We start from the raw sequence: 17547 nt of genomic DNA on the forward strand, positions 1-17547 counted from the left end.
TAATTCTGCTCACACCATGTGACAAAGTTTCCTACCGTAGCCCTGTACTCAGCCTCATCTCCCTTGCTGATGCATCCAACTATGGCAGAGTCATCAGAAAACTTCTGAAAATGACAAGACTCTGTGCAGTAGTTGAAGTCCGAGGTGTAAATGGTGAAGAGAAAGGGAGACAAGACAGTCCCATGTGGAGCCCCAGTGCTGCTGATCACTCTGTCGGACACACAGTGTTGCAAGCACACGTACTGTGGTCTGCCAGTCAGGTAATCAAGAATCCATGACACCAGGAAAGCATCCACCTGCATCGCTGTCAGCTTCTCCCCCAGCAGAGCAGGACGGATGGTGTTGAACGCACTGGAGAAGTCAAAAAACATGACCCTCACAGTGCTCGCTGGCTTGTCCAGGTGGGTGTAGACACGGTTCAGCAGGTAGACGATGGCATCCTCAACTCCTAGTCGGGGCTGGTAGGTGAACTGGAAGGGATCTACGTGTGGCCTGACCATAGGCCGGAGCAGCTCCAGAACAAGTCTCTCCAGGGCCTTCATGATGTGGGAGGTCAATGCCACCGGTCTCTAGTCATTGAGGCCGCTGGGGCGCGGCATCTTCGGCACGGGGATGAGGTAGGACGTCTTCCACAGCACAGGAACCCTCCAGAGCCTCAGGCTCAGGTTGAAGATATGGCGAAGTACTCCATGTAGCTGAGGGGCACCGGCTTTGAGCACCCTGGTACTGACACCATCCGGTCCTGCAGCCTTGCTTGGATTGAGACGTTTCAGCTGTCTTCTCACCTGTTCAGCTGTGAAGCCCATCATGGTGGTTTCATGTGGGGAAGGGGTATAGTCATGAGAGCAGGGTGGGGGACTGTAAGGAGGGGTAGGAGGGGAGTGTGGAATATGTGTTGGTTGGGGGCTGACAACAGATGACTCGTGTGGGGGATGGGCAGGGGTCACAATGTCAAACCTGTTAAAGAACAGGTTGAGTTCGTTGGCCCTGTCCACACTGCCTTCAGCCAGAAATGACTCCCTTTATTCTCACTATTTGTCTCCTGCCAATTAGCCAATGCTCTATCCATGCTAGTATCTTTCCTGTAATACCATGGAATCTTATTAAACAGCCTCATGAGCGGCACCTGGTCAAAGGTCTTCTGAAAATTGAAGTAAACAATATCCACTGACTCTCCCTTTGTCTATTCTGTCTGTTATTTCTTCAAAGAATTCTAACAAATTTTTCAGGCAAGAGTTCTCCTTTAGAAAGCCATACTGACTTTAGCTTATTTTTATCATGTGCTTCCAAGAACCCCTGAAACTTCATCCTTAATGCTTATAATTCCCTTTCTTCTGCCTCCCTTCCTTCTTAAAAAGTGGAGTGTCATTTATAATTTTCCAGTCCTCCAAAACCATTCCAGAATCTGGTGATTCTTGGAAGATCATTGCTAATGACTCCCCATCTGTTCAGCTACCTCTTTCAGAACCTGAGGTGTATCCATCACGTCCAGGTGACTTACTTATCTTTAGACCTTTCAGCTTCCCAAGCACCTTCTCCTTAGTAATAGCAACTACACTCACTTTGGCCCCTTGACATTCTTGAACTTATGGCATACTGCTAGTTTCTTCCACCGTGAAGACTGACACAAAATACCTATTAGGTTTATTCACTATATCTTTATCCCCAATGACTAGCTCTCCAGCATCACTTTCCAGTGGTCCAATATCCACTCACACCTCTGTTTTACTTTGTATATATCTGAAAAAAAAACTTCTGGTATCCCCTTTTATATTATTGTCTGCCTTAACTTTATATTTCATCTTTTCTCTCTATTTGGCCTGTTTAGTTGCCTTCTGTTGGTTTTTAAAAGCTTTCCAGTTTTCAAAACTCCCACTAATTTTTGCCCTTTCTTTTCCTTTTATGCAGTCTTCGACTTCTCTTGTTAACCAAGCTGTTTCGTCCTCCCTTTAGAATATTTTTTCTCCTTTGGGATGTATCTACCTTGCGCTTTCCGAATTGGTCCCAGAAACTCCATCAATTGCTGTTCAGTTGTCATCCCTGCTAGTGTACCTTTCCAATCATTATCGGAGAGCTCTTCTCTCAAGCTTCACAATTTCTTTCACTCCACTGTAATGCTGATACATCTGACTTTATCTTCTTATCAAACTGCAGGGTGAATTCTTTCATATCATGATTACTTCTCCTAAGGGCGGGGGGGGGGGTTCTTTACCTTAAGCCCCTTAATCAAATATGGTTCATTGAGTGAACGAGGCCTCCATCAGTCAGGGTTGCACATGGATTTTGTGTCCTGGCTTTCTAGATACGCAAACCTGGGCAGCATGGTATGGAGAGCAAGCTGTTGCCCATGTAGCAAGCTCCTCCCCTCCATACATCTGATGAATCCGAAGGAACGGCAGAGACCGATACAGTTTGGTACCAGCAGCATCACAGGAGTTGCCAGTCAGCATTGAACTCCATGTAGGACTGCCTTAGAGACTCCAGCTCTGGACTTTTCCCTCAGGGTTTACTCCTGAAGCCATTCCCATGAATGTGTATAGTTTCAAGGCAGCAGAGTTTTGAGATCAGAGTTTTCCTTCTCCTAGCTGAGATGCCAACCATGGCTGATGAGCCCCATCTGCCCGAAATAACTGGTTTTAAGGCAACAGTATCCCACCTTTGCTCTTTCTCCTGTCAGCAGAAACTGTTCTGCCGGGTTTAGTAGCTAAGCCACATGTGAAGGCCAGGAGCTGGACTTATTTGAGGTGCATGCCATTGGGAGAATTTAATCGGTAGTGGGAGCTTGTCCCCATTACTACCCCCAGCTAAAACAACCTTAAGGAACCATGGTTCAAACACAACATCTAATTCAGGATTTCCAAGGATTTGGTTTTATTTTTTGCCAACAGAACCATCCCACCTCTTCTGCCTACCTGCCTGTCCTTTCGATACAACGTGTAACCTTGGATATTCAGATCTCAGTTATGATCTTCTTTCAGCCATGTCTCAGTGATGCCCATAATGTTATACCTGCAAACTTCTAACTGTGCTACAAGGACATCAATTGTACCTTATTCTATATACTGTGTGCACCTTCAGTCACGTTTTCATTGCCCTTTTTGATTTTACTACATGTTACACTTCTACTCATCCTACTGACTGCATTTTTGCCCCGTTGTCTGCCTGTCCATCCTCAGAATCTCACCACACATTGCTTCTACTTGTACACCAACTGCCCTATCCTCAGTCTTATCACTCCGGATCCCATCCCCCTGCCAAATTAGTTTAAACCCTTATCAAGAGCTCTAGAAAACCTGCACATAAGGTATTCATAGCAAGAGGATTTGAGTACAGGAGCAGGGAGGTACTACTGCAGTTGTACAAGGCCTTGGTGAGACCGCACCTGGAGTATTGTGTGCAGTTTTGGTCCCCTAATCTGAGGAAAGACATTCTTGCCATAGAGGGAGTACAAAGAAGGTTCACCAGGTTGATTCCTGGGATGGCAGGACTTTCATATGATGAAAGACTGGATCAACTAGGCTTATATTCACTGGAATTTAGAAGATTGAGGGGGGATTTGATTGAAACGTGTAAAATTCTAAAGGGATTGGACAGGCTAGATGCAGGAAGATTGTTCCCGATGTTGGGGAAGTCCAGAACGAGGGGTCACAGTTTGAGGATAAAGGGGAAGCCTTTTAGGACCGAGATGAGGAAAAACTTCTTCACACAGAGAGTGGTGAATCTGTGGAATTCGCTGCTACAGGAAACAGTTGAGGCCAGTTCATTGGCTATATTTAAGAGGGAGTTAGATATGGCCCTTCTGGCTAAAAAGATCAGGGGGTATGGAGAGAAGGTAGGTATAGGGTTCTGAGTTGGATGATCAGCCATGATCGTACTGAATGGCAGTGCAGGCTTGAAGGGCCGAATGGCCTACTCCTGCACCTATTTTCTATGTTTCTATTGCACCCCCCCCCCCTTTGGTTTCAGGTGTAACCTGCCTTTTTTGTACGGGTCATAGCTTCCCCAGAAGAGATCCCAATGATCCAGAAACCTGAAACACTTCCCTGAACCAATTCATGAGCCTTGCATTCGTCTGTGAGATCATCTTATTCTGGCACATGATACTGGCAGTAATCCAGAGATTACTACCCTGCTTTTCAGTTTACTGCCTAACTTCCTTTATTTGCTCATCATGACCCTTTCTCTTTTCCTACCTATGTTGTGGTAACAATATGTACCACAGCTTTTGGCTGCTCACCCTCCCCTTTTAGAATGTTGTGGACCTGATCTGAGACATCCCTGACACATGGGAGGCAATGTATTTGCTACAAGACCCATACGCTTGTGGGCAAGTTTTCTAGAGCTCTTGGGAAGAGTTTAACTAATTTGGCAGGTGTACGGGAACCAGAGTGGTAGGGCTGAGGAAGTTCACGGAAATGATTCCAGGATTGAACGGCTTGTCAAATGAAGAGCGTTTGATGGCCTGTATTTGCTAGAATTCAGAAGAATGAGCAGTGACCTCATTGAAAACTACCAAATGGTGAAAGGCCTCAATAGAGTGGATGTGGAGAGGATGTTTCCTACGGAGAGAGAGTCTAAGACCAGAGGATACAGCCTCAGAATAAAGGGGCTTCCTTTTAGAACAGAGATCAGGAGGAATTTCCTTAGCCAGAGAGCAGTGAATCTGTGGAATACTTTGCCACAGGTAGCTGTGGAGGCCAAGTCTATATGTATGTTTAAGGTAGAGGTTGATAGATTCTTGATTAGTCAGGGCATGAAGAGATAGGTGGAAAAGGCAGGACATTGGGGCTGAACGGGAAATTGGGTCAGTCATGATGAAATGGCGCAGCCGCCTCGATGGGCCGAATGGCTTAATTCTGCTCCTATATCTTATGGTCTTATACTATCCAGGTGTCTCTTTCATGTCCACAGAATCTCCTGCCTGCTCTGCTAATTGTGGAATACCCTATCGCTACAGCATTCCTCTTCTCCTCCCTTCCCTTCTGACCAAAGAACCAGACTCTGTGGCAGAGATCTGGTCACCATGGCTTCTCCCTGGTAGATTGGCCCTCAGGCAGTATACTGTAGTTATTATTGAGGGGAACAGCCACAGGAGTTCTTCGCACTGGCGGCCCATTTCCGTTCCCTCTCCTGACAGTCACCCAAGTACTGTCCTCCAACTTAGGGACCACTACCTCCCTGTGGCTGAAGGTTCAGTTCTTTAATATAGTCTTGAAGAAGCTGCAGATTGATGCCCTTTGTGCAGGTGTACTTGTCAGGGAGACAGGAGGTCTTCCAGAGTTCCCACACCGACACAAAGAACATACCATTAACCCTAGACCCATTCTCACCTCACGATCTATGTACAAATAGAAAAGAAAGAAAAAAACAACATTTACTAGAAACTTGGCAGAGACCTGGTTGCTGCAGTTTCCCCCGGTATGTCTTCCCCCTCCACCCCACCCCTCAACAATATCCACAGCGGTATACTTATTAATGAAGGGAACAGCTGCAGGGTTACACTGCACTGTTGCTTTTGGAAAATAACATTCCAGAACCAAAGTGTTTATAGAGGAAGAATAGGATCTGTTTAATATCGTTGCACATATGGCCATTAAGTATGCAAGTTCTAATAAATACACTAACATCATGTAATATATCATTTATGCTACTGCATACATTCAATAGTATTTCATGTTGGCATTAATGCCTCCTTTCAAATACTTTATAAAACATGACAGTACTAGTGCCTTCCTCTGTCGCAATGAGTGATCACTGGCTGATGGGAATATCTAGTTTTTATTTTGTCATCTCATGTAAAAAAAAAGACTATTCAGGGAATATATTTCTTCTCCTCAGCCTAATTTGCTTTTCCTCTTCAACAAATGTTTGTGGCCAGAAATGTTCCTTGCTGTTCCGTGAAACCAGTCTCGCACATGGATGAAACACACTTGTGCTTTTGTGATTGGCACTCATATATCTCCCTACAAAAATGTCTATTGCATAACTCCCCATGAGATCCAAAAGTACTTATTCATGAAGGAGATTAAACTTTAAGGAACATCGTTAGTGACAAGTATATCCTATGCCCTGTGAGAGAGGAAAATGTGAACATTGCAAGACTGATCAAAAGTTCTTACAATAATTAAATGTAATGTTACAAGTGATTCAGAGAGCAAACAACAATAAAGATGTTGGCTTGATGAAGTTTGCTTGTGCACGCTGTGCTTTGAGGTAAGGTATTCTTATGGATAACATGGGGTAGGAAATAATAGTTCACAATACAAACCCAGAGGACAACGGAAATAATTAATGAAGACGGGTCAAAGGCACCAAACTGAAGCTGTGAAAAATGGAAAGATGAGGAATTCTGCAGATGCTGGAAATTCAAGCAACACACATCAAAGTTGCTGGTGAACGCAGCAGGCAGGCCAGGCAGCATCTGTACCCCTTCCTAGAGATGCTGCCTGGCCTGCTGCATTCACCAGCAACTTTGATGTTGTTGCTGTGAAAAATGGATATCTTGCCCTCTCTAATGAGACCATTAAATATCGCCCTGTACAATAAAAGCCCTCTGGATTTATGGAGGTGGAGCTTGGCATGATTTAGCTCCTCCACAAGATATGAATGTTTTCTGTCACTGATTTTCTATCTCAGTCTCTAATTTAGTTCTACTCAGCAGTCATCCACTCTTGAGGCTCTAGTCCTCACTCTGATGAGTCTTGCAAGGGTGTGCAGAGATCCTACCCTACTCTGCAACCATGTAGTGCCAATGGAAATTTAGGTTATCCGCCAGTAATGCACATTGGCTTTTATTTTAAGCAGTTAATTTTTTTTTGGGCTATGTACATGTTCTTAAATATATTTATATTTTCAAGTTATAAAATCCAGTAAGTAGGTGACAATATTATACTTTATAAACTTTATTCATTTTATCTTATTTGTCTAGATCAATAATGCTGCCATGTATGTCATTCTGTGAGGAGGCAATGGAAGGCTGCGGAATGCTGTTAAAAATTCTGACTACAAATTGGTCAGGTTTCAATTGTTCTTGGCTTGTCAATGACACAGGAATGGAAAACACCAACGGGATATGTTTCTCACCACAACAATTGGAAGGAAAAAGTAAGCCGACTGTTAAAATTTTATTTTTCCTGCAGCTTCTTAATTGAACTTATTGCCCTGCATCACAAGACCAGCCTTCTGTTTGTAGAGACTGATTTCCATCATTCTATACTGTTTTATTGTGACATTTAAAATCTTAGGTTTTGAAAGACTTTTAAAGTACATTATGCCTGACTCATTGAACAGTCTATCCAGTAGATGTCAAAAACCTGAGTAGGCATATTATATCTACCTTTAAATTTACAACCTTTTTTTGCTGTTACCGATTTCTTTCTTCGGTTGTTGTCCTGATATTTGAATTAGAATTTTGTTTAATCTAAAAAGGTAGCACTCTATGTTTTTATAGGTATGTTATTAGTCCAGTATACAAAAAGTCAGTGGCCAGTTTTATTAAGTACACCTATACACCAAATACCTAATCAGCAATTTAATGCATTAAAGCAAGCAGACATGGTCAAGAGGTTCTGTTGTTGTTCAGACCAAACATCAGAATGGGCAAGTTATGTGATCTACTCTGACAGTGGATTGATTGTTGGTGCCAGACGGGGTGACCTGAGTATCTCAGAGAAACTGCTGATCACCTGGGATTTTCATGCCCAATAGTCTCTAGAGCTTACAGAGAATGGTGCGATAAACAAAAAAAAATCCAGAGCTTAAGTTCCGTAGATGAAAACATCTCGGTAATGGGAGAGGTCAGAGGAGAATAGCCAGACTACTTCATGCTGACAGGAAGTGACAGTAACTCAAATAACCACACGTTACAACAGAGAGGTACAGAATTCACAAAATGTCGAAACTCGAAGTGGGTGGACTACACACAGCACCAGAAGATCATGAACACACACTCAGTGGTCACTTTATTAATTAAAGGAGGTGCCTAATGAAGTGGCCTCTGAGACTACTGTATATGCAGTGGGCACATTTAGAGCTTGGGTAGTTATTTTTTGATTCCCATTTTGACTCTATTTTGTGAAAGGTTCTCCCACCTGTTCAAGTTAGTTATTCATCATGGGTTTGTCTAGAATATAAATATAGATTTATGAAGCACGTAATTTGATCCAAATTTCCTCTTACGTCTTTGCCAACAATTATTTAATAGGGGTGGGCAAAAATATGAGGGCTTAGATATAATAGGAAGTTCTAATTTTGCTTAGAAAGGTTTTATTGTTATAATTATTCAATTCTTATAAGAAGCATTCAATAGATTGAATGAAAGCTCCAAAATTTCATTTTATGCATTTTGATTTAAATCATTTGTGTAAAGATAAATTACCAACCAGTCCTGAGAATGCTGAATATGGCCTGTGATATGAAGAACGGGTAGTATCATTGGATTTAACATAAATGGTAAAAAGAATGAAAAATAAAGAGAAGTATTTTTACTTATAATATTTTTGTGAATGTAGAACAATATATTAAAAAGTTGTGAGAGACAGATGTGCCCACAGGCAGATGTATCATCTTTGGCAAAATTAAATTAGATAATTTATTCACCCGTGGCTTAGCTTTACACTGTATTATGAACTCTGTTACTATAAGATTCAGGGTTTCTCATGAACGTTTTCTTCCAATGGTTAGGAGGGCACTAGACTGACGTTTGAACATTGACCTTTTCCATTAAAGGGGTCGGATTGGTTATTGAGTGGGGCAGAAGTGGGGTCTGCTGATTTTTTCAATAACTTTGGCTCAGTGAGGCGTCACCTTGAAAGCGGCCATGCTTCATCTCCCTGCGCTCTCTGCTGGTCTCACGCTATTGTACAGCAGGAGCTCATATGAACTCCCTCATGGAATTCAGTGCCAATGAACATGTTTTGTTTCTTGAGAAAATATTATGGCAGTTATATCTGAGTGTTGGTCGTGAAGCTATGTGATTCCTGGAATTTAAGCAAAGCTTATTTCCTGAAAGAGTTTTTCAGGAGAATGCAGCTGACTACCTCTGAGGTTTTACAAATCGATGCAATGTTCATTGCATATGCCACACTTGGCTCACTCATGCCTGGCTGGATAAATTAACTTTTTACAGATTTCTGAGTAGGAATGCACAGGATGATATGAGGGAGTATTTGTTTCTGTTGGGTCACAAGCCACTTTCAATGCATTTAAACTTCCAATATCATAAATTTAATTTCAGGCCCCAGTGCAGAGAAGGTCTAGCTTTCTACAATAGAAGAACAGAAGCAGAAGTTGAAAGAGCAAATCAAGTTAGTTTTCAGTAGGAGATGAGAGGGGGATGCAGAGATAATGTCTGTTTCAGGGTAATGTAAAAAATGGTTTAATGGTGGCAGTTACTGACACATTAAGCTTTTTTCTTTTTGTTTTCCTCTTTGAGTATCACCTAGCATGCTAGGTAGATAGATATAGATAGATAGATAGATATACTTTATTGATTCCAAGGGAAATTGGGTTTCGTTACAGCCGTACCAACCAAGAATAGAGCATAAATATAGCAATACAAAAAACACAAACAATCAAACAACAAAATACAAACTATGCCAGATGGAAATAAGTCCAGGACCAGCCTATTGGCTCAGGGTGTCTGACCCTCCACGGGAGGAGCTGCAAAGTTCGATGGCCACAGGCAGGAACAACCTCCCATGACGCCCAGTGTTGTATCTCGGTGGAATATGACCGGAGTCCGACAGCAAAAAGTTCAATATCCGGTCTATAAACACGTTTCTCCATCGTAATATGACCTGGATTGCACCATCTGTTGTTAACCAGGACAGTAAGCCCCCAACTCCTTTACGCTTACCGCTCTCAGTGCACTTCCGGTCAGCCGGAACGGTCTGGAAGCCGTCCATGGAAGAGTTTTGATTGGGTATGTCCTCCTGCAGCCCCGTTCCAGTAAAACACATAACACTGCACTCCTGAAATGTTCTCTGACACCTGGCTAGCGCCGTGAACTCATCCATTTTATTACCCACCGAACTCCTTTTCTCCATAAGTCTCTGTTGTCTCGACCCGGTCCTCTTTCTTCGCCTTTGTGATCCCTCTCTGCATCCCCTGTGTGCTTTCCTCCAGATGTCAGCCGGGATGTCCGCCGCTCTGCTCGCTAAACCGGCCGGCATAAGCTCAATCAGCTGGTCCCTGGAATAAACAATGCGACCATACTGCTGCCCCGCTAATGAGACGTGTCGGAATGTAACTATTTCCAGCGCTAAAAACCCAAATAAAACTCTCTCTATCAGCATGTTAGAGAGGGTGCAGCTTCAATGTGTTACTGTGAAAAAAAATACAAAAAAATAACGTAAGTTAAAAAAGTAAGAAGAAAAAAGTAAGAATACTAGTCAGAACAGCTGTAACAGGCTACATGCATGACCGGCGCATGCGCACACAGACCCATTATGCCTGAACCACTTCTGCAACAGGTGACGCATCCAGAGTAGCTTCATCTGATCTCATCTGCCATATGACTTCACCTTTTGTTCCCCCCCACTGTGACCTCCACCTTTGTTGTTACCTAGATTAACTTATTTCTTTCTTTCTTGGGTCTGATGAAGAGTTCCTCATTTAAAACATTTTTCTTTCCATTGAGGTTGCTTGATCTGCATAATGTTTCCAGCACTTTCCTTTCCCTTTCCTGTCATGTTGGCTCAGTTTTGCTTATCCTGTTGGTACATGTTTGGTCTACCAAGGCAGATCCCATAATGTTGTCATGATCAACTCATTACATGGACAAGAGATTTTGTGTGCTGGTAATTGCTGCCATTAACCATTTTAACTCATTTTATTATCATTTTATCATTCCCTTGGTTTTGCACATACCTCTCCTACCTGCTATCCTTCTGAAAGTTAACATAAATCTTCCGCTTTTCCAATTCTGACAAAGAGTTATGGCTGAAATGTTGACTGTTACTCTTTGGACAGATACTGCCTGGCTTTGCTGAAGTTTTTTCAACATCTTCCGTGAAACAGAAGCCTAGGACTGGGGAGCGAAACATAGAGCCAACCACGGAAGCTGCATTATGTTGGAGAGAATATTATAATCATAAGGTCAAAAGAATGAAGGAAAGAAGAATTGTGATGTTGAGTCACCACTGATCTGTTGGGAATCATGCAGCTATGATTTACCATTTTGTGCCTTTCAGAACTGAAATGGTCATAGCAAGGATAGGAAAAGTGTAGAAATGAGGGCAATTTAGTTGTTACGAGATGCTTGACTCACCTACATAATTTGAAATAAATTATTCCTTTCTCTAAGTACAGTATGATTGACATATTATATAGTAAGTGCCGTGGAAGGAATCTGCACCATGATGCACGACTCCTACTTATGTTCTAGTAGAATAGTGACTAACGCAGTTTAGAAAGCATCTTACTTCAGCAGAGCTTTGCTGAGGCATTTTTTCTTGACTAATGGAGGTCATTTTAGAGAATATTATTGGAACAATCTTCTGCAAAGGGTAATCATTAAGAAGCTTTTAATTGGAACCACCTGTTAAACATGTTCTGTGTCCTTCACATAACAGTGAGTTAATGAATGTAATCCCACTGAGTTCCTTGAAAATATGTTGTTGTTATTACATGTCAACAGTGTGCATGGAAAGTGAAATCTGTTTGGAAAGATAACGAGGTTCCCACTGTTTGCTGTGAGTTTTTATAAACTCATATCATTATATTATAAGTCCAAAAACAAATCAAGTCAGAAGAAAAAGCATTAAAAAACCTTCAATAATGCATTATTTAACACTTGGATTGTGTTGCAGGCAATCTCAGGTAATCATTCTAATGGACATCAAATTGTCATACATTGTATTCCTCAAAAGTTGCTATAATTGTGCCATGTTGCATTCTGAGAAGGCCACATATTCAGACCTTAAAGGGACTTCCAAGGGTCCCTTGTAAGATTGCCAAACACTGCATTCAGCTTTGTTTTACTTTCAGAGATGACCCTTTTGTAAACACATTGATGTAGATTTTGCAGGACAGTGAACCTAAGCAGCAAGGATTTCCTTATTGATTTCCTTATGAAATGTAGTGGGTGAAAGAGACTAGAGTCATAGTTTATGTATTTATAAATAAAAAATTTAATTTAGCTTAAGAATTTAAAAATATCTTTCTTCTGTTGAACTACTAATCCATGGGCAATGGCTCGAGTTCACCTTCCTAGTAAGTGTTGTCTGTGTCTTTGATACCCAAACGATTGTGCTAGAGGTGTGTGGGTGCTCAGACCAGACACCCAGGGGATAGGTCCAGGCATATAATAAGCAGTGCTTTCTTGATCTTTGCATGAATGGAGGCTTGGAATAGCCAGGCAAGACATTCAATAGCTCGTCATCCATGATCCTGCCGGTCAGTCACACGAGAGGAGAAACATGGGAAATTTATTTATTAATTTATTTGTTTATTGAAATACAGGGTGCAGTAGGCCCTTCCGGCACTCTGAGCCACGCCACCCAGCAACCCCCCAATTTAATGCTGTAGCCTAATCACGGGACAATTTACCATGATCAATTAATCTACTATCTAGTATGTCTTTGGACCTTGGAAGGAAATTAAAACACCTGGAGGAAACCCATGCAGTCACAGGAAGAACATACAGACTCCTTACAGGCAGTGGCAGGAAATGGTAGTAAAGAACCTCAACGTAGGCAACCAGAAGCTATACATCAATAAAAAAAAAATTACAGGCTGACTTACTTTATAATTTATACTTTATTGTCGCCAGACATTTGATACCAGAGTGTACAATCATCACAACGATATTTTATTCTGCGCTTCGTGCTCCCTGGAGTACAAATCGATAGTAAATATTAAAAATTTAAATTATAAATCATAAATAGAAAATAGAAAAGGGAGAGTAAGGTAGTGCAAAAAACTGAGAGGTAGTTCCGGATATTTGGAGGGTACGGCCCAGATCCGGGTCAGGATCCGTTCAGCAGTCTTATCCCAGTTGGAAAGAAGCTGTTCCCAAATCTGGCCGTATGAGTCTTCAAGCTCCTGCGCCTTCTCCCGGGGGGAAGAGGGATGAAAAGTGTGTTGGCTGGGTGGGTCGTGTCCTTGATTATCCTGGCAGCACTGCTCTGACAGCATGCGGTGTGAAGTGAGTCCACGGACGGAAGATTGGTTTGTGTGGTGTGCTGGGCCATGTTCACGATCTTCTGCAGCTTCTTTCAGTCTTGGACAGGACAACTTCCATACCAGGTTGTGATGCACCCTAGAAGAATGCTTTCTATGGTGCATCTATAAAAACTAGTGAGGGTTTTAGGGGACAGGCCAAATTTTTTCAGCTTCCTCAGGAAGTAAAAGCGCTGGTGGGACTTCTTGGCAGTGGATTCTGCTTGGTTGGACCAAGTCAGGTCATTTGTGATATTGACCCCGAGGAACTTAAAGCTTTTGACCTGTTCCACTTGCGCACCACCGATGTGGATGGGGTCGGGTGGTCTGCTACTCCATCTGAGGTCAACAACAAATTCCTTCATCTTGCTGACGTTGAGGGATAGGTTATTGTCTTTGCACCATGCCACCAGGTTCTTAATTTCCTCTCTGTACTCAAACTCATCATTGTCCGAGATATGGCCTACAATTGTGGTGTCATCAGCAAACTTATATATTGAGTTTGATGGAAACTTGGCTACACAATCATGGATGTACAGTGAGTATAGCAGGGGGCTGAGTACACAGCCTTGTGGGGCACCGGTGCTCAGAGTGATTGTAGAGGAGAGCTTGTCCCCTATTTTTACAGCTTGGGTCCTGTCTGTGAGGAAGTTGAAGATCCAGCTGCAGATCTGAGTGCTAAGGCCCAGGTTCTGGAGCTTAGGAACTTGGTGCACTTGCAATAAACTGTTTCAAGAAAGAATGCAACTTTCCTCTGCTATCAGATTCTGAATGGACAATGACCCCATCAACACTGCTCACTATTTTTACTCTCTTTTTGTGCTACTTACTTTGGTGTATCTTACTGTATTTAATGGTCCTGGGTGTATATATTCTAAGACTTTTGCACAGTACTATATTTGTCAATGTGGAGCGGAGACCGTGTTTGTAAATCCGGTGGGAGCAAAAGATGTTGGGAATTACGAGGGTGGAATGCTGTGAGAAAGGTGGCAGAGAAGGAGTGCCAGGGGTGGGAGCAGCACGGGTACAGACACACCCAGCCCTGAGACACTAGGCAAGGTCATTGGATTCCAAACAATTGGTTTATTGATTATTATAGAATGTCTCTCCAGTGCTTCCTGCTCCTCACCCCTTCCAATTTTCCCAACCATGATTGCTAAGGCTTCTGGGGAGAGTTTAAACTAGAATTGTTGGGGGGTGGGAACCGAACTGAAGAGACTGGGGAAGAGGTGGTTGGCTCACAAATACAGAAAGCTTGGAGATAGTGTGTGAGGGAAGATAGGCAGGTGATAGAGAAGGGACGCGCTCAGACTGACGGTTTGAGATGTGTCTGTTTTAACGCAAGGAGTATTGTGAACAAAGCGGATGAGCTTAGAGTGTGGATCAGTACTTGGAGCTATGATGTGGTGGCCATTACAGAGACTTGGATGGCTCAGGGACAAGAATGGTTACTTCAAGTGCCGGGTTTTAGATGTTTCAGAAAGGATGGGGAGGGACGCAAAAGAGGTGGGGGCATGGCACTGTTGATCAGAGATAGTGTCACGGCTGCAGAAAAGGTGGACATCATGGAGGAATTGTCTACGGAGTCTCTGTGCGTGGAGGTTAGGAACAGGAAGGGGTCAATAACTCTACTGGATGTTTTTTATAGGCCGCCCAATAGTAACAGGGACATTGAGGAGCAGATAGGGAAACAGATCCTGGAAAGGTGTAATAATAGTAGAGTTGTTGTGGTGGGTGATTTTAATTTCCCAAATAACAATTGGCATCTTCCCTAGAGCGAGGGGTTTAGATGGGGTGGAGGTTGTTAAGTGTGTTCAAGAAGGTTTCTTGACACAACATGCAGATAAGCCTACAGGAGGACAGGCTGTACTTGATTTGGTATTGTGAAATGAACCTGGTCAGGTGTCAGATCTCTCAGTGGGAGAGCATTTTGGAGATAGTGGTCATAATTCTATCTCCTTTAAAATAGCATTGGAGAGAGATAGGAACAGACAGTTAGAAAAGCATTTAATTGGAGTAAGAGGAATTATGAGGCTATCAGGCAGGAACTTGGAAGCTTAAATTGGGAACAGATGTTCTCAGGGAAAGGTACGGAAGAAATGTGGCAAATGTTCAGGGGATATTTGTGTGGAGTTCTACATAGGTACATTCCAATGAGACAGGGAAGTTATGGTAGGGTACAGGAACTGTGGTGTACAAAGGCTGTAGTAAATCTAGTCAAGAAGAAAAGGAAAGCTTACGAAAGGTTCAAACAGTTAGGTAATGTTAGAGATCTAGAAGATTATAAGGCTAACAGGAAGGAGCTTAGGAAGGAAATTAGGAGAACCAGAAGGGGCCATGAGAAGGCCTTGGCAGGCAGGATTAAGGAAAACCCCAAGGCATTCTACAAGTATGTGAAGAGCAACAGGATAAGATGTGAAAGAATAGGACCTATCAAGTGTGACAGTGGGAAAGTGTGTATGGAACCAGAGGAAATAGCAGAGGTACTTAATGAATACTTTACTTCAGTATTCACTATGGAAAAGGATCTTGACGACTGTAGGAATGACTTGCAGCAGACTGAAAAGCTTGAGCATATAGATATTAAGAAAGAGGTTGGGTTGGAGCTTTTGGAAAGCATCAAGTTGGATAAGTCGCCAGGACCGGATGAGATGTATCCCCATGCCACTGTGGGAGGAGAGGGAGGAGATTGCTGAGCCTCTGGCAATGATCTTTGCATCATCAATGGGGATGGAGGAGGTTCCGGAGGATTGGAGGGTTGCAGATGTTGTTCCCTTATTCAAGAAAGGGAGTAGAGATAGCCCAGGAAATTATAGACCAGTGAACCTTACTTCAGTGGTTGGTAAGTTGATGGAGAAAATCCTGAGAGACAGGATTTATGAATGTTTGGAGAGGTATAATATAATTAGGAATAGTCAGCATGGCTTTGTCAAAGGCACGTCATGCCTTATGAGCCTGATTGAATTTTTTGAGGATGTGACTAAACACATTGATGAAGGAAGAGCAGTAGATGTAGTGTATATGGATTTCAGCAAGGCATTTGATAAGGTACCCCATGCGAGGCTTATTGAGAAAGTAAGGAGGCATGGGATCCAAGGGGACATTGCTTTGTGGATCCAGAAATGGCCTGCCCACAGAAGGCAAAGAGTGGTTGTAGATGGGTCACATTCTGCATGGAGGTTGGTGACCAGTGGTATGCCTCAGGGATCTGTTCTGGGACCCTTACTCTTCATGATTTTTAAAATGCCCTGAATGAGGAAGTGGAAGGATGGGATAGTAAGTTTGCTGATGACACAAAGGTTGGAGGTATTGTGGATAGTGTGGAGGGCTGTCAGAGGTTACAGTGGAACATTGATAGGATGCAGAACTGGGCTGAGAAGTGGCAGATGGAGTTCAACCCAGATAAGTGTGAAGTGGTTCATTTTGGTAGGTCAAATATGATGGCAGAATATAATATTAATGGTAAGACTGTTGGCAGTGTGGAGGATCAGAGGGATCTTGGGGTCTGAGTCCATAGGACGCTCAAAGCAGCTACGCAGTTTGACTCTGTGGTTAAGAAGGTGTACGGTGTATTGGCCTTCGTTAATCGTGAAATTGAATTTAGGAGCCGAGAGGTAATGTTGCAGCTATATAGGACCCTGGTCAGACCCCACTTGGAGTACTGTGCTCAGTTCTGGTCGCCTCACTACAGGAAGGATGTGGAAGCCATAGAAAGAGTGTAGAGGAGATTCACAAGGATGTTGCCTGGATTGGGGAGCATGCCTTATGAGAATAGGTTGAGTGAACTCAGCCTTTTCTCCTTTGAGTGACGGAGGATAAGAGGTGACCTGATAGAGGTGTATAAGTTGATGAGAGGCAACGATCATGTGGATAGTCAGAGGCTTTTTCCCAGGGCTGAAATGGCTGCCACATGACGACACAGGTTTAATGTGCTTGGGAGTAGGTACAGAGGAGATATCAGGGGTATGTTTTTTCAATCAGAGAGTGGTGAGTGCATGAGGACTGCCGACAATGGTGGTGGAGGCAGTTATGATAGGGTCTTTTAAGAGACTTTTGGATAGGTGCATGGAGCTTAGAAAAATAGAGGGCTATGGGTAACCCTGGGAACTTCTAAGGTAGGGACATGTTCGGCACAACTTTGTGGGCTGAAGGACCTGTATTGTGCTCTAGGTTTTCTATGTTTCTATGTTTCTATTCCCTCCCTGCTCCCTTCCCGCTCTCAGTCAACAATAAAGACCCATATCAGGATTAGTTTTGCTATCAATCACATATATCATGAAATTTATTTATTTTTTTGCAGCTGTACAGTGCAGTACATAAAATTACTACAGTATTGTGCAGACGTCTTGAGCATCGTCTATATCTATATGTCTAAGACATTTGCAC

The 17547-nt window shown here is 42.8% G+C and overlaps 1 protein-coding gene across 6 annotated transcripts in view; it reads left to right on the forward strand.

The window, feature by feature from the left end:
* corin (corin, serine peptidase) overlaps positions 1-17547 on the forward strand; it is a 186432-nt gene that overhangs the window by 60700 nt on the left and 108185 nt on the right. For 5 of the 6 annotated variants that reach the window (XM_072252756.1, XM_072252758.1, XM_072252757.1 and 2 more), the window contains one exon: positions 6929-7104. The exons of the other annotated variant lie outside the window; for it this stretch is intronic. In XM_072252756.1, coding sequence (XP_072108857.1) covers positions 6929-7104 — 176 coding nt within the window. The remainder of the gene's footprint in view (positions 1-6928; positions 7105-17547) is intronic. 6 annotated transcript variants of the gene reach the window in all.

Source organism: Mobula birostris, chromosome 3 (assembly GCF_030028105.1).
Source record: "Mobula birostris isolate sMobBir1 chromosome 3, sMobBir1.hap1, whole genome shotgun sequence".
Taxonomy (NCBI): domain Eukaryota; kingdom Metazoa; phylum Chordata; class Chondrichthyes; order Myliobatiformes; family Myliobatidae; genus Mobula; species Mobula birostris.